The sequence below is a fragment of the Oreochromis aureus genome, linkage group 11 (genome assembly GCF_013358895.1).
Source record: "Oreochromis aureus strain Israel breed Guangdong linkage group 11, ZZ_aureus, whole genome shotgun sequence".
Taxonomy (NCBI): Eukaryota; Metazoa; Chordata; class Actinopteri; order Cichliformes; family Cichlidae; genus Oreochromis; species Oreochromis aureus.
Window position 1 is genome coordinate 14,675,956 of NC_052952.1, and position 24,735 is coordinate 14,700,690.

Sequence of the window (24,735 nt, forward strand, 5' to 3'; positions counted from 1 at the left end):
ATGTGAAGTGTGCACACATTATTTGTGATTATGGTATGAGGTGCTGCATCTATCTATCCAGCAGTCTGAATTACAGATTTGATCAGGGCCCAATGACTTCAGCACCACACCTTAAAAAAAAGTTGAGCAAAGGGAAGAAGTAGTACTGTTTGCTCCTACTCTCCCGTTCTCTCTCCTCGTTCCAAGTTGCAGCAATCTCTTCCAATCCCGTTCTAGTTTGCACATAATCACATGAAGTCTCACTCCTGTCTCCCACAATCACCAAGTCTCATTTTCTGTCATTGCTAGTCATTTTCCAGCCTCATCAAACTGCAATGCATCTCCTTCATCCGAGGAGCTTTCTGCTGCATCACATTCCTTTTTCCTCCAGCAGTATCAGAGCTGGTTGGAGAATCCATGCATAAAGAAAGAAACTGAGGTGGTTCTTTAAATTAGTGTGCAATTATCTATAGCTGCTAAATAATTCCCACTGAAGAGCAGTCATCCTCACCCCCCCCAAACTCTTAGAACTACTACTGCTCTTGACAGAACACACTCCTGCGCCTTTTTTCACTTCTCTGTTTGCATCTTTATTCTGCAAAGTTTCCAGGTTTTCGACACCTTTCTTTTCGACAGACAAAGGGGGGTTTGTTTTGGTCAGAAGTATGTTTTGGACAATCAGCATAATTCAGTATATGGTATGTATGCACGAAGACGGGACTAGACATTCATTAGACCACAAACAGTCTTAGGTCCTGAGTGTATTAACAGTCGCACTCACACAGGTCGGTTTTTTTTTGTTATTTGAACTAAAAAAGATGGCATGGTTATTTATGTACTGATGAGCTCAAGCCTGACACCGTACCAGCACGGGCGATTAGAAAGCAGGCTGTTCTTCAGGCCACCGAAGTGAGTATAGGGATCACGTGGAAGTGTTATACAGCAATTCTAGCTAGAAATGCTCCTACAGTACTTTAATGGGTTACAAAAACTGCAGTTTCATTATTATCTCGAGGACAGTTAAGCAGGTCAGCAATATCTGCTTTCCACATGTCTTTATTAACAGTTAGGATGACGTTCTTTTTCTTTTTCTCCTGTCCTTTTCCCGCAAGGTTTATGTTCCCACTTGCTCCTCGTGTCTTCAGTGGTCATGATGTTTCAGTCTTTGGAAACATACAACCAAAAAAATGCTTTATTGTTGTGAACGTAGATTGTTCCTAGAAGTTTAAATAGCTTAAATAACATGGCTCTTGTCAGGAAAATATTATTATTACATTTTGGTGTCAGAGATGGCGTGTTTCAGATTGAGTCCAGTAATTGAGTACTTTAAAAAAAATAAAAATAAAAAATGAGAGTTTATCTGAAAATGCTCCATCCTCTGGTCACATGTTCTGGTTTCCTCACGTTTTGTAAAGGAGTGGTTTAAACAGCACCTATCCTGTGATGGGGTACTTGTAGAGTTTGTAGGTTCGGGCAGGTGAAGTAAGGAGCAGGAAGGAAACAGGCCGCTATCCCATTGGAGGCAAACGGCAACGTTGGCCCGTAGAACACCTCCTCCTTTCCCTCCGTGCTAAGATCCAGCACCTGGAAAGAGGAAACTCATGCAGTATATGGCACAGCTGTAGTAATGGCACTGGGCCAGTACATAGTAATAACAATGTCTTTTCCTTTGGCACCACCACAACGCATGAAATTTGATACAAACATACGTATCAGCCTCAGGAAAGGTAAGAGATATTGTCCTATTTTAGTCTTTAAAAACTGCTATAGATGTCCCTATGCCCATTAATAAATCCCAATTAAGCCTGTTTTAGGTCTTTATATTAATACCAGAGAAAAAGTATTTAATTAAAGTCATTTGCTCCTTACTAGATTCCAGCTAGAATGGTCTTCATCTTTAGATTGACGAGCCATGAAAAGCTGGGAAGGTTCTTGCCATTAACTAGGAGATAGTGGGTTAGACTTGAATTAATCGCCTAGAATAAAGCACTTAGTTGTTCCCCACAATACTAGTGAAGCTGCTTGAACAACCTACTAAAGCATGTGCTAACATTTACAACCAAACGTTACAGTTTAGCTCCACCTTTAGTTTTGTTTCTTGGAGCAGTTTCTCGACTTCATTATCATTTGATGTCATTTGATGTGCTTCTTTGCTTGAGTGCTGGTTCTTTACTTCTCTAGTTTGCTTGCAAGTTTATTCATATCTGTGAGCATACCCTGCTCAAAAAAAAAAAAAACACTTTTTAATCAGAATGTAGCATCAAGTCAGTTCAACTTGTGGAATACTAATCTGGTCGGTGAAGTAACAGAGGAGGGTGTAAATCATCTTCAGCTGCTTTGGTCTTATCAACAGGTGCACAAAAGTGGCAACAATGACAACCTCAAAAGCAGGAATGGTTTTCCAGGTGGAGGCCACTGACATTTTTCCCTCCCCATCTTTTCTGACTGTTTTTCACTAGTTTTGCATTTTGGCTATGGTAAGTGTCACTACTGGTAGCATGATGTGATACCTAGACTCTGCAGAGGTTGCTCAGGTAGCCCAGCTCCTCCTGGATGGCACATCAATATCTGCCATTGTCAGAAGGTTTACTGTGTCTCCCAGCACAGTCTCAAGAGCATGGAAGAGATTCCAGGAGAGGAAGTTACTAGGAGAGCTGAACCCCTCAGCAGGACTAGGAGGAACTGGACGACCTCCAGGAGGCCACTGGTGTGAATGTCTCTGACCAAACAATTAGAAACAGACTTCATGAGAATGACCCGACGTCCTACAGTGGGCCCTGTGCTGCACTGTGGAGCCTCACTGGCATTTTGCCATAAAATATCAAAATCAGCAGACCCACCATTGGCATCCTTTGCTTTTCACAGATAAGAGCAGGTTCACACTGAGCACATGTAACGGACTAACATAATTCAGTATGACCAGTTTAGTGGTGGGTCAGTAATCCATGAAGGGACACAGACCATTAGGTATCAGGATGATATCCTTGGATCCATTGTCTGACCCTGTACTGGTGCAGTTGTTCCAGGGTTCCTCCTGGTGCACAACAATGCATAGCCTCATGTAGTGAGAGCATACAGGCAGTTCCTGGAGGATTAAGGATTTGATACCCTAACCCTAACTGGGCCCAAACACTCACCTGACCTAAATCCAACAGAACACACCTGGGACATCATGTTTCTGTATTTCCAACACTGCCAGTTTGCAATTCCAGACTGCTGAGGAGCTCAGTGATGCCCTGGTCCAGATCTGGGAGGAGATCCCCCAGGACACCATCCATCGTCTCATTAGTAGCGCCATTCCTTCCTAACACATTACCCAGTCTATATCAGTATAGATATCCAGCATTATTTTTTAATTATGTCAGTGAGATCCGACCTGCAGTCAGATTTTGGCACTTGTATGTTGAAAGTACTTTAAAGCACCATGAAAGCAAATGTTTTCCACATTGTTAGAGAAATCCTTACTGCTCCTGTTTTTTAGCATTCAGTCTTCTCCATTGGGCTTGTCTGGGGCCTTTTAAATTCACCTGTCTTTACTCTGAAGACTCACCTGAATGCATGCCAGAGGCTCATTGGTCCAAATAGAGTATCCTCCAACCACATAGATCCTGTCATCGTGGACCGCTACTCCAGACTCGTTCTGACCTGAAGAGGACAGAGACGGCACAATGCTTCACTGTGCCAAGCAGAGGGCATCCCGACAATATGACTTCCACGTCCCCCAGGAGGCAGAGAGAAAGATAAATGGAGAAAGATGGGGCAAGGGTGGGAGTGTACGCAGAGCTATGGCGTGTTCTCTCTCTGTGACTTTGTCTTTAAACTTTTGCAGATATAATGGGAGGAAAAGATCCGAGAACAATTGTGTAAAGTCAAACAGGAGTACAGGAGGAGGAGGAAATAACAATAAAGTCATCCAGAATTTAAAGCCTGTAATGGGAAATGAGAAAACATGACCACATCCTACAGTATATGCATGTGAGATTGTCTTGGCAGTGCTTGTGTTCCATCCCACCACTACCCTGTAGGCTAAAAGGTGCAACATACCCTCAGGTCCAAAGTAGACATATACTCTCTATATGTTTTAATTGTATATCATCCTACCACCTACTCACAGCCAACAGGGAGGCATTATGTGTTGTGTTTCTAATCTAATGAGAGGAGGCCAAAGCCGAGAGTTATACCCAGCCTACGTTTCCAAGCACCACATATGTACAGTGCATAATTGTATTAAAAATATATTGTGTTCTAAATAGATTAGCATTAAAGCTGCTGAAAACTTGTTTTCAGAAGTGTTTTTCATTAAAGATTTACGACTACATAAAGAGCAATTAAAAGTTAAACTTGGAAAAAAGTTTGATCGACAGTGGCCTTGAGTATCAGCCTGCTGTTAGTCATCACACTGGTATTCAAATATCACTAAATCCTCTGTGAATTTGGAAATATCGCCTTTTGATTTGCTCGATTTGACAAAAAACTATCAAGGTTTGCGTGAAAGTGTAATATATGATACTGTGCAGAAGTCTTGAGCCACCCCTCTTAGCTTTATATTCTGCAATAAAAATGGCAAATAGGTGCACTGTTTAATTGAAATGTGCAAACACACATGGAAATGCAGTCACACTTCCACTGGGACCATTTCTGATGAGGCTTCAGTGAACAGTACATGGATCAACTAAATGCCCTGATGAATGTCTCAGGTCTTTGCTGGATTTTTCTCCTGTTTCTTAAGGACATGACTTTCAGAAATTGTTCATCTGCTATAGATACTCTACAGATACTCTTGTCCAGTTTCCTCAAGCGTTCTTAGGACACACTGTACAACATGCTAAGATGTGCAAGGATTTCTGCTAACAGCACTCCTTGTTGGTGCAAAAAATATTATTTTATGTCTGTCAAACTGTGATCTTTGGCATTTTTCATAGATTCAACTAAAGAAATGGGAAAAAATATATTTTTTGTAACAGGCTGCTAGTGGCAAAGTGCCTACAGATAGCAAAGAACCAGTTTAAATTCTAAGATGTCTGCATAGACTAACTAAAAACTTCTGAAAATGGCCAGCTTCAAGTACTGGACAATGTGTGAAAAACCAGTCAATGTCTGAAGATAAACTTTGAAAGACCTTCAGAAAGCCTGGAGAACTGTGGCTCAAAACCACTTTAAACATTTTTTAAAGGTCTCCAAAATATAAAGGAATGGGTGCTGTCTCTTGACGCTGCATGTCTTAAGTGGCCTTGATTCTTTCTTAGCTCTCTTTTATGGCTCCACAGCTCCTGACAGAGCGGGTTCGAGCTGCTAAACACAACAGAAATTTCAATATGTTGCTATGATAGATGAGTTTGTTAACTCAGACTTTATGTGTATGTGTGGTGTAGGGCAGATCTAACACTTTTCAATTTAACATCTTCCCAAAAATAGAATATTAAAGTTGTTGGTCAAAAAAATCTACAAACTGATTTATGCTAGGAAGATGGGAGAAGCAAAATGTGTTAACATTTCCCACCCAGTTTGTCACTAGTTAAGTCACTCACAGTGGGCAGTGGGAGTTTTGGTCTATTAATATAAAAATTGCTAGTCTGGCTCAGATCAAAGGTATCGTGATCGAGCACCAGCATAAAAGCATTTTGTTCACACCCTATGTGTTTTTTTATCCTTACCAAACCACCAGCATAAAATAAACAAGTTCTAGTTCTAGTGAATTTCATGATCCTGTCAGGTGAATAGCAGAAGCAAATATTGTTTCTCGATAGAGTCAGTTAACTGCCCCAATTCTAGTCTTTATCTAAGTTAATCTAACCATCACCTGACAGTAGCTTTATGTTAGCGCAGACATGACCATGGCATCACCCATCTCCTCTAACTCTCAGCGAGAAAGCTGCAATTTCTCTGTCACAGCCAACGCTTCTTCTGCTTCTGTCTAATGGATCATTTGCGAAAAAGTTGCGCAGGTCACGCAGTTATTTCCGCGCATGTATGCATGTTCACACGGTGGCTTCATCGCTTTGCCCACCTGTGAGGAGGCTGAAGGAGCACCGCGTCCACTGGTCCAAGTCCATGCTATAGGAGTCGATGTGGCGGACCAAGATCCGGTCGTTGTTGTAATCCAGGTCGTTCCCTCCTAACACGTACAGTTCCCTCCTCACTGCCGCCATGACGTGGTATACTCGCCTCTGCAACATGGGACTGCGGGCCAACCACTGGTCCTGAGGTGGAGGCGAAGGTGGTGGGGAGCAGATATGGGGAGGGAACGGCAGATGGATTTGAAGGGGGAAAAAAGGGAGAAAATAAGAGATGCAGTACAAAGAGGGAGGCAGAGAGAAACAGCGAGGGTGGAAAGGGAAGAAGGATGAATAAGAAGATTAATATTTAAGCATATCCATGCATGGGTAATTGATGTATGCTCAGTGCTAGATAAATAACGTGACACTGGAGCTCAGGTTTGTACTAATGACTTCCCTCCCTATTTCTAATCATATGTTTCAGCCACTCCATTTTACACCGAGGATCCCTGCTCATTTCACTAAGTGTGTCGAAGTGTATTTTCTGTGTGTGTGTGTGTGTGTGTGAGTGCTTGATTGAGGCAGAGAATGAGAGAGAGAAAGTGTGTGTGTGCGTGTGTGTCTGCTGGGAGCTGACGGGTGGCCATCTGTTGAGGGTAGAGTGGGTGGGGGGTTGCTGTTGCTCTGGCAGGTGAATGTAGATTCATGGTGAATACAAATGAGACTCTCTTCCTCTCTCTTTCACTCGTTTCTTCATTCCCTCGCTTCCACGCAGACATGTACAAACACAGACCCATATGGATATGCGCATTACACATATAGACACCGCGTACTATATACAGGCTTTAGCAGCTGCCTATAAACACAACCGATTGAGGGTTAGCCCTCTACATTCCAGTGCACAAAGGTGTGTTTGACTATGGCACACAGAATCAAAATCATTTAAAGCTTATATTTAATTTAAAAAATATAACCGAAAAAACACGTCAAAAGTTGGAACTAGGAAATTTTACTGTTTGCAACGTTTTGTCTTACTGAAATAAGCAAAGGGGTTGTTTTACCTTTACATACCTTTACAGCTTTGTGTGAAGGAAAGTTTTCACAGGCCTCTACATTGAAAAACTAAGGAAGACCAGAGCAAGTATGGCCACCTCTATAAAGGTTTTGCAGTTTGCTAGTTGGGGTAAATTCAGCCCATTTGAGTGCTCAGAGAAAATGCAAAAAAATCCAAGAGCTCCATCTCAAACTCTAAAGGTTTCAGTTAGCATGTTAAATGTTAAAATTCATGACAGTGCGATTAGAAAAGGACTGAACAAGTATAGCTTTTTCAGTTTAAAATGTTTTTCAGAGCTCTGTAGAGTCCTGGAAGTGTCGTTTCACATTAAGCGCACCTTCGCAGATGCACAAATTAATCATACCATGTATACAAATACACTTCCCATCCCAAATCTAGTTTTATTATTTATCAGAGTAGCAGGGATTTTTTTATTGATTCCATACAGTGTGAAAATCAATTAGCAGACACTTGACACCTGCCTGTTGTGCTATCCATCGTTGAGAACGTAAGGTGTGCTTTTTTTTCTGGGAGAGAAAAAAATACTCCATTATTATTACACCGATGATGTTTAGGTGTGTACTTTTCCAAAAGTCTCATCATCAGTCAACAATAATTCACACAGAGTGAATTGTATTATAAGCTAACCTCAGTACAAACTTTCACAGAGAAAAATCTCAGGATCAGTCTCATAATAAGTGGGTTGCTGGGCTGTCCAAACCTGGAGCAAATTTTAATGCTTTACAGCAATATATCCAAATCTTTACTAATCAATTTGAGACAGAGGCAACACAACAAGCTCTGAGCACTGACATAATATCAACCAAAACGCTTTACCAAGCAGTTCACATCCACCACAGACCATCAATTCAGAGTTCTGTAACTCAAATAATCTCATCTACCTCACATTTGCTCTCCAAAAGCTCCTGAGAAAACAAAAATATGAAGCTTGAGGGAAAAGGGGGTATTTTTTTGTTTGTTTTTTGTACTGAACACTGATGTTTGCTGTTGATGAGTGCAGGGAGATGAATGGAAACAGTAAGGTCACTGTCAGTAAAACAAAATCACTGTTCAAAAGAAGAAAACCCCACTGAAAGTAGAATGAACTGTAGAGTATAATCATACTTCTTTGTGACTTTGTCTCTATCAGCAGCCTCGTTCACAATAAATTCATTCTTAGCTTATACGTAAATATTGGCTCGAGTTGGCTTTAGTATGTTTTGGGAATATGGTGATAAAGTGTGCCGTAGTATCGAGTATACAGCTGTAATCAGGGAAAATGAACATACATTTCCTCGACACACAGAAACAAATCCAATCAGTCCACAGCTACCTGTTCTGGGTCGTAAACCATCAGCCGGTTTTGGTACTGAGCCGTGTTTGTCACCCCACCTGGAACACAAACAAACATCTCAGGATTTTGGCAGCGACACGTTCTCCTGCAAATGTGTGTGAAAGTGTGAACTTAGTAGCAGAAGTGAGATAAAAGTAACACATATGAAACCGAACGTGCAGGCTGAGTCTGTGTTCTCTCCTTGTGTACCTGACACCCAGAGCAGGTTGTCAGCAACGCAGCCGGCGTGGCAGGACAGCGAGCGGTCAAAGGGCTGGACGAACATCCATTTGTTCCTCTTGGGACAGTAGCGCTCCACAGAGGGCAGCACCTGCCTCAGCTCATTCCTGCCCCCCACTGCGTACAGGTACTGCCCCAGAGCTCCCAGGACAAAGTGTTCCCTACATGCCTTCATGGGGGCAATCTCAGTCCAACGGTTGCCCCTGGGGTCATATCTACAGGCGGTCCTTACTGCACACGTCCTTCCAGTGGCGTGCTCCATCTCTCCACCTACGACAAACAGGAAGTTCCCCATTACAGCCACGCAGTGGTGGCTGCGTCCAGTAGGCATGGGGACCAGTTCGCTCCAGTTCGACCCGCCCGCCACTCGCACGTGCTCCTGCACAGCTGGGTTGAAATACCGCAGCTCCCGGACTCTGCTCACCTCCCGCTTCCGACCTCCAACTATGTAGAGGGTGAGGGACTGGAAGCGCGGTCTGGTGCGGGCTGACTGGTGGAGGGGCTGAGCGAAGATGGCGCGGTGGTAGTCCAAGGCCTCATCTACCAGAGCCGCAGCGGTAGGGCTAGACTGGACCAGAGGATGGCTACGCGAAAGGTGGTGCAGTGTGGGGACGTCCATCAGGCCGTAGCGGACGTGCTGCAGAAGGTCCTCGGTGTACTGGTAGCGACAGTCGTGCTCGAGCCACAGAACAACCAGCTAAACCCAGAAAGAAGAGAAAATCAGTTAGAGACCAAGAGCAAGCAGGAAGAACAGTGACTACAATATTCATCATGCTGTCATGGTTCCATAAATTCAAAAACTGTTCATTCAATTTTAATGTATTATTGATGATATTATTATTTGAATTCAGTATGGCTCAGTTTTTTTTTCTTTTCAAGTTTTAAATTAGAAACAAAAGGCTCCCTGCTCCAGTCGTTTTTCATCCAGTCCCTTGAAAAGGCAAATAGGAAAGACGTTAGGATAAGAGGGAAGTGTAGAAGGAAAGAATCAGTAGGAAAGAATTGGGAAAAAATAGAGATAGGGAAAGAAAACCAATGTGAGAAAAAAAAGAAACACTGAAGGACTGCTAATCAGAATTTTTTCTAGACACCTATAGGCTATTATGGCAAGATTGAGCCAGCACTAAAGCCATAGTTGCCAACACACACACACAAGCATTTATTAATCAGCAGCATTCAATATTCAGACTGTAAATATCCACAGGCAGCCTCCTTTGTTTAACGCGGGCGAACCGGGTAGCAGGGAAGGGATTTAATTGAACTTGAGAGCGATGGAAGGTTATTTAGCTGCGACGAGGTGTGAATGTGGGCGAGATGACTGGAGATCACTGATACCATTATCAGGAAAACAAAGTGGTTGTTAGCGCAATCTGCGCAGAGACTGAGAGCTTATTACAGCGAATAAAGGAATAAAGATTTTTAGGGGGAAAAAGGACACGAGGATGGCCAAGAACAAATCAGGGGGAAAAAACTGACAATGTCACGACTGCACTGATAATACAGGAGTCGGGATGTGATGTATGCACACACGCTGGATGCGTGCCTTGTCTTTGCTATCCAGACGAAACCTTCCTTTCCTCATTTCTCCTTTCAGTCCCCTCTGAAGGTGTGAATATGCAACAAACATGCAAGTCAGGCTTCTGTCTTTTTTGTGGTAACTGTGCCACTCTGCTGTCTCGTCTTCCCTTTCCTCCACTGCCAACCCCGCCTCTCTCCTCCTCAACGCTCTAAAGTGACAGTGTGCGTGCGTGCACGTGCATGTGTGCGTGTGTGTGTGTGTGTGTGTGTGTGTGCATGCGTGTGCGCACTACGGCAGCTGACTGTGAAGGTCACGCTGCATCACACAACTTCCTCGGGGCACAGAATAAATCAACTCCTTCTCCCTCCTTCCCCTCCATGCTGAAAGAGAAAGTGCGAGAGAGAGAGAGTGTGTATGTGTGTGTGTGTGAGAAAAGAAGAGGGTGAGGGAAAGAGATAGTGAGGGGAGGAGGGGAGGCTGAGCAAAGGATGGCAAGATAGAGAGGGAGAGAGGGAGAGGGGAAAAACAAAGGCAGAGAAAATGTGATTTCCAGAGCACGAGAGGCTCTAAGAAAACTCTGAGTGACGATGATTGACGCCCGAGCTAGGTCAGTCCGGTATTGGCGTGCACCCCACCACCCTCCAGCCCACCACCCCTTTCGGACGACAGCCCCCGCTCGCCGCTCGCTTCCGTCTGATGCCCAAATTAACCTTCTGGGTGAAGTGAAGGAGCCCCAAAGCAGCCTAATCAGAGGCTGATTATGGCGGCGGTGGCTGGCTAAAGGGTCAGGGTAATTGTGCCATCAGAGGCCTGATTGTTTTCAATCAGACGGGCGGCCGAGTGACAGCTGGGGGATTGGGGCTCTGATGGAGCCGCGGTGGGCCTAATCAGAGAAGAGAAGAAGGAGAGAAAGAAAGAGAGGGGAGAAAAGAAGTGAGAGAGAGCGGGGGTGGCGGTGGCGGTGGTGCGGGGGCTGATTGGAGCAAATGAACAGTCAAAGCGGCGAGTCCCACCCTGCACTGCCGCTTTACTCCGCAATCCCGGCAGTTCATCACGCTTACTATACGCTGACAGTCGGACACCCGGTCAGATGCAGCCCTTCCTACTGCACATTGTCATCAACATAAACAAACAGTATATGAGATACAGATGGCAGTGTTTAATTTCTTGTTTATTAGTCTGAGCGTCTGCTGTGTGTCATGCGTTTCTGTGCGCGTTTGTGTTTTATATATATATATATATATATATATATATGATGAGTTTGGTGCCAAAATGCAATTTCTTCAGATTTGCAACCAGAGATGATTGTTTTTCCAGACTGTCATCAGCGTATTAACACTGTGCTTTAACACCTCAGGGCTGCATCTCGTGTGTCTTGTACCTTCCATATCTCCTCCTCGCTCAGAGAGGTGAGACGGTCGCTCTTCAGCACCTCCCTGAGGAGGCGGTAGGGCAGCTGCAGGGCCTCGTCCTGTCGGCTCTGGCTCAGCTCAGACAGATGCTCCACCAGGAAGCCCACCACGGCCTCCTCTAAGGTGGGGAGGTGGAACAGGTCGGCCACGCGGTACAGCTCCAGGTAGTTGACGCTGCTCAGCTCCTGGGGGATGAATGGATGTCTTTGCCATTAGGGTCTGTTAAAAAAAACTTTAGAGACAGCTATCAGACTACATGATCCTGAAAACCCACCAAAGTAGTCCATAAAAGTCCATAAAAATAAATTTGAGCAGTGACTGAACTATAATTTTAATGAGAAGCTTTCATTTACATAGATCAGGTCACATCTGTTGTACCTCTGTGTTATTTCTCATTTTGTCAGCAGGTGTAAATTGTAAGATTTTACCGCATATCCTTTTTGTGTTAGCCATTGTTTTGTTCCGAGAATATGTGACATTTACAAATAATAGAAGCCGATCATCCCCACTTCATATTGCATATATAAGCCACATGCACACTAAGTCTGAATTCAGTGCCATGACAACATTGCGTGTCAAATACTAGAAGACAGTCTGAGAAAGGCGCAAGACTAAACCCAGTGAGATCTGACCAGTGGAATAAGACTGCCATCTTCTGGCTCTCTTGCAGCACCTACAGCACAAACAGCTCCATGCGGTCCCCTCTCCTACGGATCAGCATTTAATAATGTAGCACCTTGATGAATCAGCCACACTCAGAGGTTTTAAAGAACAACACTGCATTACAGCTCACTACATTTCAATTTTGCTGCTGTGAAAATTAAAAAAAAAATGTAGAAAAATCTGAATGAGGGTCAACAACAGTGGTAAGGGTCACACATGCATGCCAGTCAATGTTAAAATGTAATACACTGCAATGGAAATTTATTGATCAAATGCTCAGTGGAACAAATTAGAATCTAACAAATCACACAGATGATCCTGACTGGCTAATGTATCTGATTTTCAGTCCCTGTGGCACAGTGTTTACAGGAAAGTCATTTTTATTAGTCCGGCCTTACTCTAAGCAAATTGCATATAGAACATTGAGCTGATGTGACAGCTGTGATGAGCGCACAAGCGCTTTGGTAGGTAATGACTTATCAATTGTTCTGATTGATAAGTCATGATGACTATGGTTATTATTAATACAAAACCAGCAATGAGCCTTTTACAACCAGCAGATGGCACATCGGAGCTAAATTTATAGTCCTAATGTAAGACTCAAGTCTTGACTGAGTTGAAATACAGTATTAAAGGATTATTCCCTCATGGAGGGGAATTGAGGACAACATCTCCAAACATAATATAAAACATGATATAAATGAATATCAAGTTTATACGTATATATATTAAAAATCCCCTCTCGACCCTGCGGGCAGTCTTTATCCTTCAAGCTCGGGTCCTCTACCAGAGGCCTGGGAGCTTTAGGGTCCTGTGCAGTATCTTTGCTGTTCTTAGGACTGCACTCTTCTACATAGATAGACAGACAGACAGATAGATTCAAAGCTCCTCTTTGGATTTTCAGTACAGTTCTTGTGTAATTTGGCATGCCTCAGTTTTTTCTCCCTGTCCCCCCCCCTTCAGAATAGCTTCTTGACAGCCACCCTTCCACTGAGACTGTCAGTCTTTTTTTTAGGACACACTGCACACCATGCAAGTCAGGCTGTCAGCTAATAGCTTTTTAGGAATCATGTTGGCGAAAAATATGTTTTTCTGCCTGTCAAACTGTGATCTTCAGCATTTTTCATAGATTCAACAGTAACATGTAACAAAGTGCCTAAACGTGTCATTTAAAATTGGTTCTTTTGCTCTGTTCCCTGCTGTGTGTAGACACAACATTGGTTCATCCTTTGAGTTAGGAGCTTTTTTATGCTTGAATGATTCATAGATCAGTGTTAAGTGGTTTAATAAACAAAACACATCCTCAGAAAACAGTTAGGTAAAAGGACTGGACTGAAAATGAGTGAAAAAGTAGCCAATTCAAAAGAAAAGCTCTGAAGGAACATCAGAAAGCTGCTGCTCAAGACCATATCTATCTATCTATGTATCTATGTATCTATGTATCTATCTATCTATCTATCTATCTATCTATCTATCTATCTATCTATCTATCTATCTGTTCCATTCTGGAGAAGCATGGCGCTTACTGTAAAACCATATATCAGATATCTTAGACTATTTCTGTTCCACAGCAACCTCCACCTGAGTTGCTTTTTATCTACAGCAGCACTTGGCTACATACCCAGAGGACAGTAGGCCGACTTTGCTTCTGTTCTAACACATGCATCTTGTGATAAAATGCATGAAACATACGTCAGCATGGCCCAATTCTTGAAATGATCTGGACTGAGGTACCTTACTGTAGACGACAGGCATAAACCCAGCAGAAGTGTCCTTGAGCAACAGCACTAAATGCTTCCCAGCTCTGGGGCTTACATCCTCTAACTGACCTTTAAACATTCACACTAGACCATTAGTAGATGGAAGAACTGCAGCACTCTTCCTGTGCATGAATTAGTTTTGACTTTGCGGTCAAGGTATTTAGAAGAAATAGCTCGACATTTTTCAAGAGGCACCAATTTTTAAAAAAAAAAGATGAAAAGATTGATCCCAGTGTAATTTCTTTAGACATAAAGACCAAAACAGAGGGAGCCTGTCTCTGTCAAAAGAAAAAAAAGAAAAAACAGTTAAACTAGAGGCACCTCTGCATCTCACTAATTAACACATTATAGCCTAAGTGAGTTTGACTAACAACAGCAACGCAAAAAAAGAAGTTAACACATACACTGTTGTTGTAGAGGTTGTGAACCCTTTGCAATTTATACATTTCTCAAATAAGTCCTAAAGCATCACCTGATTTTCACACAAGTACTAAAAGTAGAAAAAGTTAACCTTATTAAAGGAAATGACAAAGAGATTGAAGAAAAGAAAACTAAAGAAACTTAAAGAAAACTGGAAAGAAACACGCGAAATACTTGACAGTTTGGATAACGATTTAGGAAATGTGTAAAATGACCTATGTAAGCTATTCAACCCCAGGTAAGGTGACTCATTTGTAAAAATTCCCCCGATATAACTGGCAGATAGGATCAAATGGAGCAACTGTTCCTGAGTGGACCATACCTCTCACACATCAGTGATATTACCGGATTTTCATTAACCTGATGAGGACTTTGTAGCATGAAAATGTTACTGCGCTGATTTCTTTTCCTAATGTCCGCAGTTCCCAGCTCACACACAAGGACACCAGAACATGTGCACGTTTGTGTGCACGCGTGCATTCATGTGCGCGTGTGTGTATGTGCTGTGTGCACGCACCTGGATGAGGTAGTGTGAGCAGAGGCTGAGGAGCTCCAGCAGCTGAAGGTGGCTGCCTGCAGACAGGACGTCCTGGATCACCGCTGGCTCCAGCAGAATCTGGTTCAGAGCATTCAAACAGGGTCATTAGGTTTCTTTTTTTAACATTTGTGTCTGAGTTTCACTGCAGCTGAGCTCTAGGTTGTTTTCAAGTGATGACTTTTTCTGAACTTTTGTACTGTACTGTATATTATTTATTGATAATCACTGTTTCTTTTAACTGTTCAGGTTCAGGCACACATTTATCTATGGTACGCAGAATGTCTGAAGAAGTCACTTGGATGAATGATGAAATGTCGAGATGAACACAACCAATTTTCTTGGAACATTTTAGCAAATTCCATCCGAAAAACCACAAGACTTCTGGAATAATGTCTTTAATATTTATACATACTGCAAAGTGCTACATTTGATAAAAACTAAACACAGCATTTTAGCCCAGAGACATTAATCCAGCTATCAAGCATGTGAGAAACAGATGATTTATTTTTTCATGTCCTAACACATACAACCTTAGAACTAAAAGTAGCGTATATATTTGTAATTTCTTTCTTATTTTCACTCTTTAGTTGGGCTAAGTTTGATTTCCATTGTAAAAATGTTTCAGACAGTGCAACAGATGATGTGGAAGCGAACAAAAAAACCCTGCTTGACCATTGTGGTTGATTTGCCATTATTCTCCTTGCAGCGCAGCAACATATTCAGGCAATTATTTCTGCACAGATTCTGCCAAAATGCTTCCTGTTTAGCTAAATGAACAGCGGATGAAAATTATCCACTGAAAGCTTCCTTCTGTTTCCTCCATATTACCCACCCATATGCAACATAACGCTCTGTAACGCAGCCAGTTCGTTCTCGTAAGCTCTTAGGAGCGGAGCCGGGTAGGGGTGGAGAACTGCGCAGAGGGTGGCATCACTTAAATCGTAACCCAGTCAGACTAGACAGCATGCTATCTCCCTCACCCTGTGGAATCACCTGTCCCACAGTTTAGATTGGTTTTAAAAACGAAAAAAAAAACAACCCACAAAACCTTTGATAATCCCTTCAGCAGCTCTGCCCTACATATCCACAGAGCTGTGACTGCATCAGCAGTGAAAGTGTGAAAAATGACTTCATCATTCGTCTCTCTCACCCATCGGTACTGTTGCCACAGTAATGGACTGAACATTGTTTAGCAGGCCTCAGGAGTATCAATTTTGCTGGAGCCTACTGATTATTTATGAATCTGAAAAACAAAATGAGCAGATCTGAATACAAATGTGCTACTTTCTTCTACTGCTTGTTTGTCCATTCAGTCTACATGATTGCTCTCATTGCATTATAGCGCATTATTTGGCCACTTTAGGATTCATGTAAACACTTAATTTGAAATCATCAGGCTACTTGTTTATAATAGTATAATATACAACCACTTAGAAAATATTCCCAGCAAGCCGCTCTGATAAGATTGTTTTTTCTATCCTCCTTCTCCACAATTAGCTGCATCTGCACATTCCCATTTATCACAGTATGGTTTCCTTCCAGGCCTGGGCAGCAATCCAGTTAACAAGCCGCACCATCTATGGGCCTCATAAGCTTAACATATTAAGACAGAGAGCAATAGCAAGTGGTTTTCGCTTCATTAACAAGAATCTAGATACACTGAGCTAGAGAAAAAAAACAGCAGAACAGAGCAGATAAAATTGTTGATTTGAAAAAACTAATTTCCAAGCACCTCTTCATCTATTCGGTGACTATGAACTGAGGAAAGCACGCTATCAAAAACATCAAACCCCGCATTTTTTCCCTTTCACTCAATCAGCATCCTGTCAGGCAGCAGCAGCAGCAATAATGACTGTAATAACAGTAAGTGAACTCTCTTCATATCGTGCTCTCCTACCCACTCCAGAAGCCCACTACAGTTAGAGCACCTCTACCTCACACAGCAGAAGTCAGTTTTATAACTCCGTGCCCGCTTCAGTGTGGGAGTACAGTGAGCTCTTGTGTAAACCAGCAGTTTTTGCCGCTTACTAGCTTTCACCTGGAGGAGATATAAAATGGAAGAAGATGCGTGTATGGCAGAACGTATGTCCTCTGCCATGTGATCTGGTGCACGTGTGGCTAATAAAACTGTGGCAGCGCTGCAGGATGTTTAATTGATTGAGAGATCCACTGTGGTTGGCAGGCAGTAAAAAAATAAAAGAAATCCTATGAAACTACTGATGGCATGTCTCCTTCTTCACCCTGCTGGCCTATGACATGTGGCTAAAGGATTTTTAGTAGGTCATTATTAACGGTCTGGGGGTAAGCTTATTGCCCTCATCTCATCTGCTATCATCTCCTCTGGGCAGACAGGAGCTGAGCCAACCAAAGCAGGGCGGCTTGCAAGCCTGCTGTTGACCTACTTACACTGGCTAACCGACTCACTCTTTGCTCATTTGCACTGTGGAAATAAAATTAGGAGTAATTACAAAGTTCCTGGCCTCTTGGTACACAAAATAAGCCGCTGGGCTGCTTAGTGAAGCAAGAATCATTGGCACAAAAAATGTCAAGAAAGGTTTACAGGAATTCTCACGCACTCATTCTTTGTCGACTTGGCGACAAGACAAGGATATGAACTCACAAGAACCTTTAGCACGGAAATGTAATTTTGTGCTCTTCTGTTTTTATTTTGACCAGAGTGGCCAGGGCAGGGGCCAGTTCATAGTAAAAATCTGATAAAGCACCTGCACACTCAGTCATCCAGCGGTAGGAGCTTATGCTGCTGAGATTAAAGAGGTAATCTGCAGAATCCATGTTTTTATTTAGTTTTGTGACATATTTGGCACTGATAGAATATTAAGTTATTTTCAGCTTTAAAGTAAATGTACAGTATTTGAGTATTTCAAATTGTATGCTGTTTTGTACTCCCCTTTAATTATAAAATATAGCTAGCACATAGGATTTTTAATCTACTAACATCAGCTTGGTCAGCTTATGAACTACATAATGCTCTTTGACAGATAACCCTCTGGCATTCAAAGTAGTCAAATTTATCTTTACTTTGACCAGCCACAGCGTCTCTACTACTAGCAAAAACCAGGCCCGTGGCGCTTGTTGGCTTTGCTAATGAATGAAAACACAGACATATGTTCATTTATTTATTATTTTATTTATTATTTTTATCTTATTTTTATTTATTATTGCACTATATATAGTGAGACAGTAAAAACAGATTTTCATAAATAATAAATACACACATTCACTGTTCTTAAATCAATTATTAGCATCACTGTTTGATGAACACTTATTTATAGGTATGCATGACAACACAGTCCCAAACTGCAAAAAATTGTTTAGCAAGATATTTAGTAACAAACAACAATATACATGTACATGTAATGTGTATATATCAAAGAAGAACAGCACGGGAACCAATTCTGCAAATATTCTTCATAGCTTGTTAGCCAGTTATGTTGTGTGCTGCTATGCTAGCTGAGAGAGTTAGTTTAGTGTTTGGCTACAGTCTGCCAGTGCTAGGAACATGCTGGTTAGCTTAGCATGCTGAGTAGCTGCACTGTGCTTGCTTAGATAGCTTGGTTAGCTTGGCTAAATAAATTTGCTAAACCACGTGAGCGTTTATGTTGTCTTTATAAGGTGTATTTCAGTGAACAGCAGGGAAAACAAACTTGCATCTTGGAGATTGCTGCTAGCCAGCACATTTACTTGTTTTTAAGGACTGTATATTTAAAAAAACATGGGTGGATTTTGGATGGATTTTGCCTCAGTCAAACAGTCAAGAAACTCCGCCATTGCCTGGTCCCAAGTCCAGGATGAGAAAGGAGGAGGGTTGGGCATGGGGCTAGCAACCCCACCTTTTAAAAATAAGCCATGCTACAGAAACTGCAACAGCAAGTACATCCCAACAACCATTGGAGTGGAGTTGTCTGCAGAAAATTGATTTGAAACAGTCAAGATGTGACTGAAGTCCAGACTTTCAGCTTTAACTCAAAGCGTTTAACTGAAGGTAGGTTGTAGTAATAACAGAAATTCAGTGTGTGAAATTATTTACAGTTACATTTTTATATACGTAAATGAATATGTTTAGATAAAAAGTGAATTAAAACTGGTAATAGGAGGTGGTTAGTTTGTGATATTACTCATTACTCTGACTTAATTTACTTACTCTTGTATTGAAATTTGTGTCCCAGTGGCAGGTGGGTGACACATGGGCTTTAACACTTTACATATGGATGGGTGGTGATTTATAGCCAAAGGCCTGTGTTGTTTATGTTTCCTGAATAAAACGGTCAAGGAAATACATCACTTTCTCTTGTATTTTCATTAGAGTGAAGATTTAAGTTTGGGTGGGCCCCAGGGGATTTTCTGGTTTTTAAGTGGGACACGGCACTCTTCACTTGGCTGCATTAAATTGCAGTCCTGTATAGTCCTGAACTTAAAAGTGCAATTGTGACTGCAAAAAAATCTTAACTCCAGGCTTCTCAAGGGGACTGCACGTAGCACCATTTTTTATATACAGTGAAACACCAGTTATTATGAGGGTTCACCACATGTGCAAAAGAGATGCTTGCATTATTACTGTATATTTTTATATTAAAAACATGTATATTATTTCTTGTACTACAGGTTAAAGCATTTTATTCCACAGAGGTTGCAAATTTGAAGCAAGGAAGGCTGATCAATTGAGCAGGCCTAGACGTCCAAATCAGACGAAACTGCCAATCAGGCAAATGGGATCAGGCAATGTAGCTTAGCCTTGAAACAGTGTAGAAAGTAAGGCTGATTAGGCAGCCAAATAAGGATTCAATAAATCAGAGTCAACGAACTATGTCACCTGGCAGAGAGCTTGGTTGCTAAACCTAATGATACATCAGAACAATTTAACAGTAGTAGTGGACGTTCACCCACAGTTTAGCAAATGTAATGATATGTACTGATAAATAACTTTCTGGATATTAATCTAAAAATTTCTGTGTGGTGTACAGTGATTGCTTTTCATGAGATTTTTTGTCGACAGCATTTCCATCTCTGCAAATGTTGTTGTTGTTTGTTTTTCTTTTGTCAGTGTGCTCACGATGGCTCAAACTCACCTGTCCAGTGTAAGCGAAATCTAAAGCGTGCTTCAGTCCAACGCTGGTCACTCCTTGCAGAGTCACTTCGTCTGCCTCGCTCTCCACCATGCACAGGCTGAACATGGCCTGATGACACAGAGCAAAAACATGGAGGTCAGCTGAGGGAACATTACATCGCACATATTTCATGTGGCATTTTCTTTCTTTGTTGAAATAAAAGAAGCAAACACATATAATACTGTATTAGAAAAAGTCCAGTGATCTCAACCATTCACATTTGTTTCTCCAGTCTTTCAGAGGTGGCTCTGGAGGTTCATCATATAAATATCTGGAGGTTATGACACACTGAGAAAAAAACAAAACAAAAAAACAGCCTGATAGTTAATCAAAACCTGCCAGACGCAGCATCCTAGAACCCTTTTGGTATTGATTTACCTGCCTTGGCCCTGAAGGTCAACAGAAAGAAATAGCACAATCAGTACTTTCTGTTATACCCCTCTGTCTTTCCCTCATCCTGTCTCACACACACATACACACACACACACACACACACACACACACACATGCGCGAGCACAGTACATGTCAAACTCCATGTGAAATCAAAGCCGTGGACACAGCATCTGCAGTCTGGCCCTGCTGTGTGTGAGTCCACCTTGCTGCTCGCTAATCAAAGCTATTGATTGGTGTCACACCATGAAGGGATGACAGCGCTATTGATCACGGCCAACCAGCAGTGCGCAGCAGTGTTGAGGGGAAGAGAGAGAGAAGGAGTTTTACAGGTCAAGCATGGCCATGATGACGATCATCTGCTACCTGTCACCTGAGTTCTGAGCTAGAGTACCATCTTTAAGTGTGGCGTCTCTATGTTTCTCCTGTAATGGGACAAACAGCACCACTAAACCGCTTTTGAAAAGTAATTCCAGCTGTTTCTGTATCCACAGTTTCCTTGCTTCAGGATAGTGATCTTAGCTAACTTGCAATTTTTAAGTATCTTTTTAATCACAGTGCAATGTGCAACACGGTCGCTCCACTCTATCTCTGCTGAGACTCTGGTGTGTGACAGCATTTTAAGCTTCAAAAGCCCTCGGGCTGCCTGGTTATCGCAGGATCTCCTTCTGTTGTGAAAGCCACATTCATTTCGCCTATAATGAATGTGGCTTTCCCTGATTCATAGCACACATGAACTTTCACCAGGCACCAACGCCCACCCCCTTCTCTGGCAAATTGCCCTTCTGTATTGTGAGCATGATGTGAGAAATGGGCTACGCTGAGTTTTAAACCAGTGTCTGTGTATCTGTCTTCAAAGCTCAGTCTTGGTGATTCACCACAGTGCTAATTAAAAATCTACTGGTCCACAGAGCCCAGGAGTTAGCCTGTGGCTAAACCGGGATGTGATAGTGGCTGAGCTTTGGTCAGTGTCTGCAAGAACATAAAACACACACACACACAAAAAAGCATTGAGACACAAGCAGGAAGTAAAGAGTGGAGGACACACAATACAGACCTACGATAGACGATAGACAGAGACAGGGCACCCTGAGAAGTGCTCATAGAGTTGTGTGCCTTCAGCATGAACGCTCCTGACCTTGGTGAAGGAGCTCAGGGAGCGCTGGTGGTGACGGATGGCTACCCTGATTTGGGATATAGATCCATCGCAGAGACACATTGCGCCACAGAGCCACGCTCACTGCAGTCCTTTCACACACTGCTGCAGTGGGGGGAGTGTAGCGTTGCAGTTAGCCTGCAAAATTTGTGTGTGCCTGCTTGGCCTGATCATACCATAGAGGACTCGTGACTTCCTCACGCACCCAGTGAAAAATTACAGTATTCAGTCTGAGAGAAGTAGTGGTTTATCTCCAGGGAAGGAGACTACACTTGCAAGTATGTTTATTAGAAAAGACAAAAAATGGATGATTTTGCTTTTTGGGGCACTTCACTTTAATATTTCTATTTTACACTGATTCTTTTCTTATAATAGAGAAACAAAAATGTCTTTTCTTTTTTTTTTCTTTTTTTTTTTTTTTACTGAATTTTAAATTAAAAATGTATGATGGGCCTCCAATACTATAAGAAGAAATTAGTTCTGCCCTCTACCTGGCTACCTTTATGATTAGCATGCACAGTAATTTAAAAAAAGTGGAGTAGTTTCATATACAACAACAATATCGCATTTAGGAAGACATTCTCCTACTTAATCTGTGTTTTTGTTTTGTGAGTGTCCAGTGGAATTTTCTTATAAACCTTTCAGACTGCATTTCTTTGTTCTTCTTTGGATTTTTCTGGCATTTTCCTATGTTTTTCATATGTTGCTGACCTTTAGATCAGAGAAAACAGTATTAAACGTGACATGTTTACACTTTGCTACTGCTTGGTAAAGTTTAATTGGAATGTTTGTTCCATAACTGCTGCACGCTGTTAAATTGCCAGAGGCTCAGCTGTTATGCTTTTTAAAGACCAACGCGTGTATCAGTGCATTTGAACTGAATCTGCCAACTGCTCTCATTCTTGGTGCCAAGAAATGAGGAAAGTTTACAAGGATTCGGGGTATTTGGCAGAATTTTACTTAAGACTGTGCACAAAAAGTTGTGAAAACCATTCATTTGTTTATTCAACCTTCCTGTCCTTAACTGCCTCAGTAGAAAGAAATAAACATGGTCAGCATTTCTATGGTAAACTGCGTGGTGATTATGTGATCGGGTTTAGATGCTTAATATGTTTCAAAGTCCAGCATAGTGCTCACAGAGCACAACATAAAGGAAAGCTCACCACAAACCCAGGATATCAGCTGATATATAATTGGCAAATCTCATATGGGGGACATTTTTTCATCTGCTTTAGCCTACCCACATCTGCAAGCCACTCTGCAACCCACAGCTCCTGTTTTGGATGGACTGGTATCGATACTTACAAAGTGCTTGAGGTTCAGTGTCTTGTTTGAGGATACTTCAACATGCAGACCCGAGGAGCCAGGGATCAAATCACTGGCTTTCTGATAGGCAGACAACCCACTCTATATCCTGAGTCATGAACACAGTTTAATGCTGCATTTGACTTAATCTGTCTGTGTCCTTGAATCCTGCCCAATTCTGTGCCAGTGCACATGGAAGGGCTGGGAAGTCACCCATGCCATCAAATTGTAACTTTTGCTGCCCTATTGGCCTGGTCTCTCTTGAAAATGACATTTTAACCTCAATGAGACTTTTTCACCTGGATAAATAAAGGATAATAACATATAAATTCCTGAAGATGAAAATCTGAACTTTGATTGCTGTAAATAAACAAGTGATCAAGAGCAATCAAAGAGCAAGCAACAGTTTCTTTATTCTTGACAGCCACACTGTTCTCCTTTCTACTTTATAAAGAAAGACCTTGTAGTTATGATTCAACTGCATCTTTACATTTTTAATGTTCAAGATTCAAAATTCTTTATTTGAATCTTGAATTTTCAAATAATACATAACTTATATACCACTGTAATTGATACGTGTACGTTATGTTTTTAAATGCAGTCACATTCAAATTTAAGTGCACTGCATGACTCTGTAGTTTATAAAAGCACCTTTAGAAAAACTTGATAAGTGATACAGTTTTGCCCCATACTTCTTTACATTAATGATTCAGTGCATTGAGGTTAGCGGGTATTTATATATGCACAGCACAGTATTCCAGTCAGGTTGAGGTCTGCAGCACCTTGATTCTTTTCTTTTTCAGCTGTTCTGTTATAGACTTGTTACTGTGCTTGGGACCATTGTCTTGTTGCATGACCCAGTCTAGGCCAGGCTTAGGCTGTGGGACAGACTGCCTCACATATGACTTCAGTATACTCTGTTATATGGCAAATGGTAACTGTACTGGTTCTTATATAGCATTTTTTCTACTCTATCTCAGCACTCAAATTACTTTATATAACTAACTTGCCTCATTCACACATTCATACAAGGTTTCTATCTAACATTCACACATACTCAATCTCCGATAGATGCATCGGAGAGCAAATTGGGTTTAGTATCTTGCCCAAAGATATTTGGCGTGTAGACTAGAACAGCAAGTAATCAAATGACCAACCTCCTGAGTAGTAGATGACCTGCTCTACCTCCTGAGCTCTATAGAGAGGAGTTTGGTCGAGTCACTGACTGCAAGATGCCCAGATCCTGTGGCTACATCATTACCCCTCCATCACCATGCTTGAAGTTGGTGTGATGTGTTTGTGCTGATAAGCTGCGTTTTATTTTTACCAAAGTGGTGATATACATTATGGCCAAAAAGTTCCACTTTGGTCTTGTCTGTCCAAAAAACACTGTTCCAGAAGTCTTGTGATTTCTTCAGATGCAACTCAAGATACAAACCTAAGCTATGCTGCCATGTTTTTTATAAGTAAAGACTTTCTCCTGGCAACACTTTAAGCCATTCTTGTTGAGTCTTTATCAAATTGTATTTTCAAGAACTTTAATATTAATATGCTCACTGAGGCCTGTAGAGTCTAACATGTAGCTCTTGGGACTTTTGCAGTGTTTCGAGCATTGTTTAGTCTGAGCTTAAGATCAGTTTTCTGGGACATCCACTCCTGGGCAGAGTTTAAGATTGTGTTAAGATCCTCCAAACCAGGAAACGGTCAAAACATTTGCATTTGTAGAGGTGCTAACAGTTCCTGATGATCAGTTAATGGCTGCTAATAAAGAAAAGCAGGGGTGCAAAGAGTTTTGTAAATACTTTTCACACGACTGTAAATTGTTCCATTGGTCTAATATTTT

General features: G+C 41.8%; 1 protein-coding gene across 1 annotated transcript in view; it reads right to left on the reverse strand.

The window, feature by feature from the left end:
* Positions 1-88: 88 nt before the first annotated feature.
* klhl32 (kelch-like family member 32) overlaps positions 89-24,735 on the reverse strand; it is a 31,740-nt gene continuing 7,093 nt past the window's right edge. Inside the window, exons 4-13 of the mRNA XM_039620079.1 lie at positions 20,002-20,109; positions 14,894-14,992; positions 11,503-11,718; positions 8,573-9,299; positions 8,363-8,421; positions 7,512-7,556; positions 5,987-6,179; positions 3,530-3,624; positions 1,384-1,563; positions 89-1,142 (exon numbers count right to left, since the gene is read on the reverse strand). Coding sequence (XP_039476013.1) covers positions 1,402-1,563; positions 3,530-3,624; positions 5,987-6,179; positions 7,512-7,556; positions 8,363-8,421; positions 8,573-9,299; positions 11,503-11,718; positions 14,894-14,992; positions 20,002-20,109 — 1,704 coding nt within the window. The 3' untranslated portion in view covers positions 89-1,142; positions 1,384-1,401. The remainder of the gene's footprint in view (positions 1,143-1,383; positions 1,564-3,529; positions 3,625-5,986; positions 6,180-7,511; positions 7,557-8,362; positions 8,422-8,572; positions 9,300-11,502; positions 11,719-14,893; positions 14,993-20,001; positions 20,110-24,735) is intronic.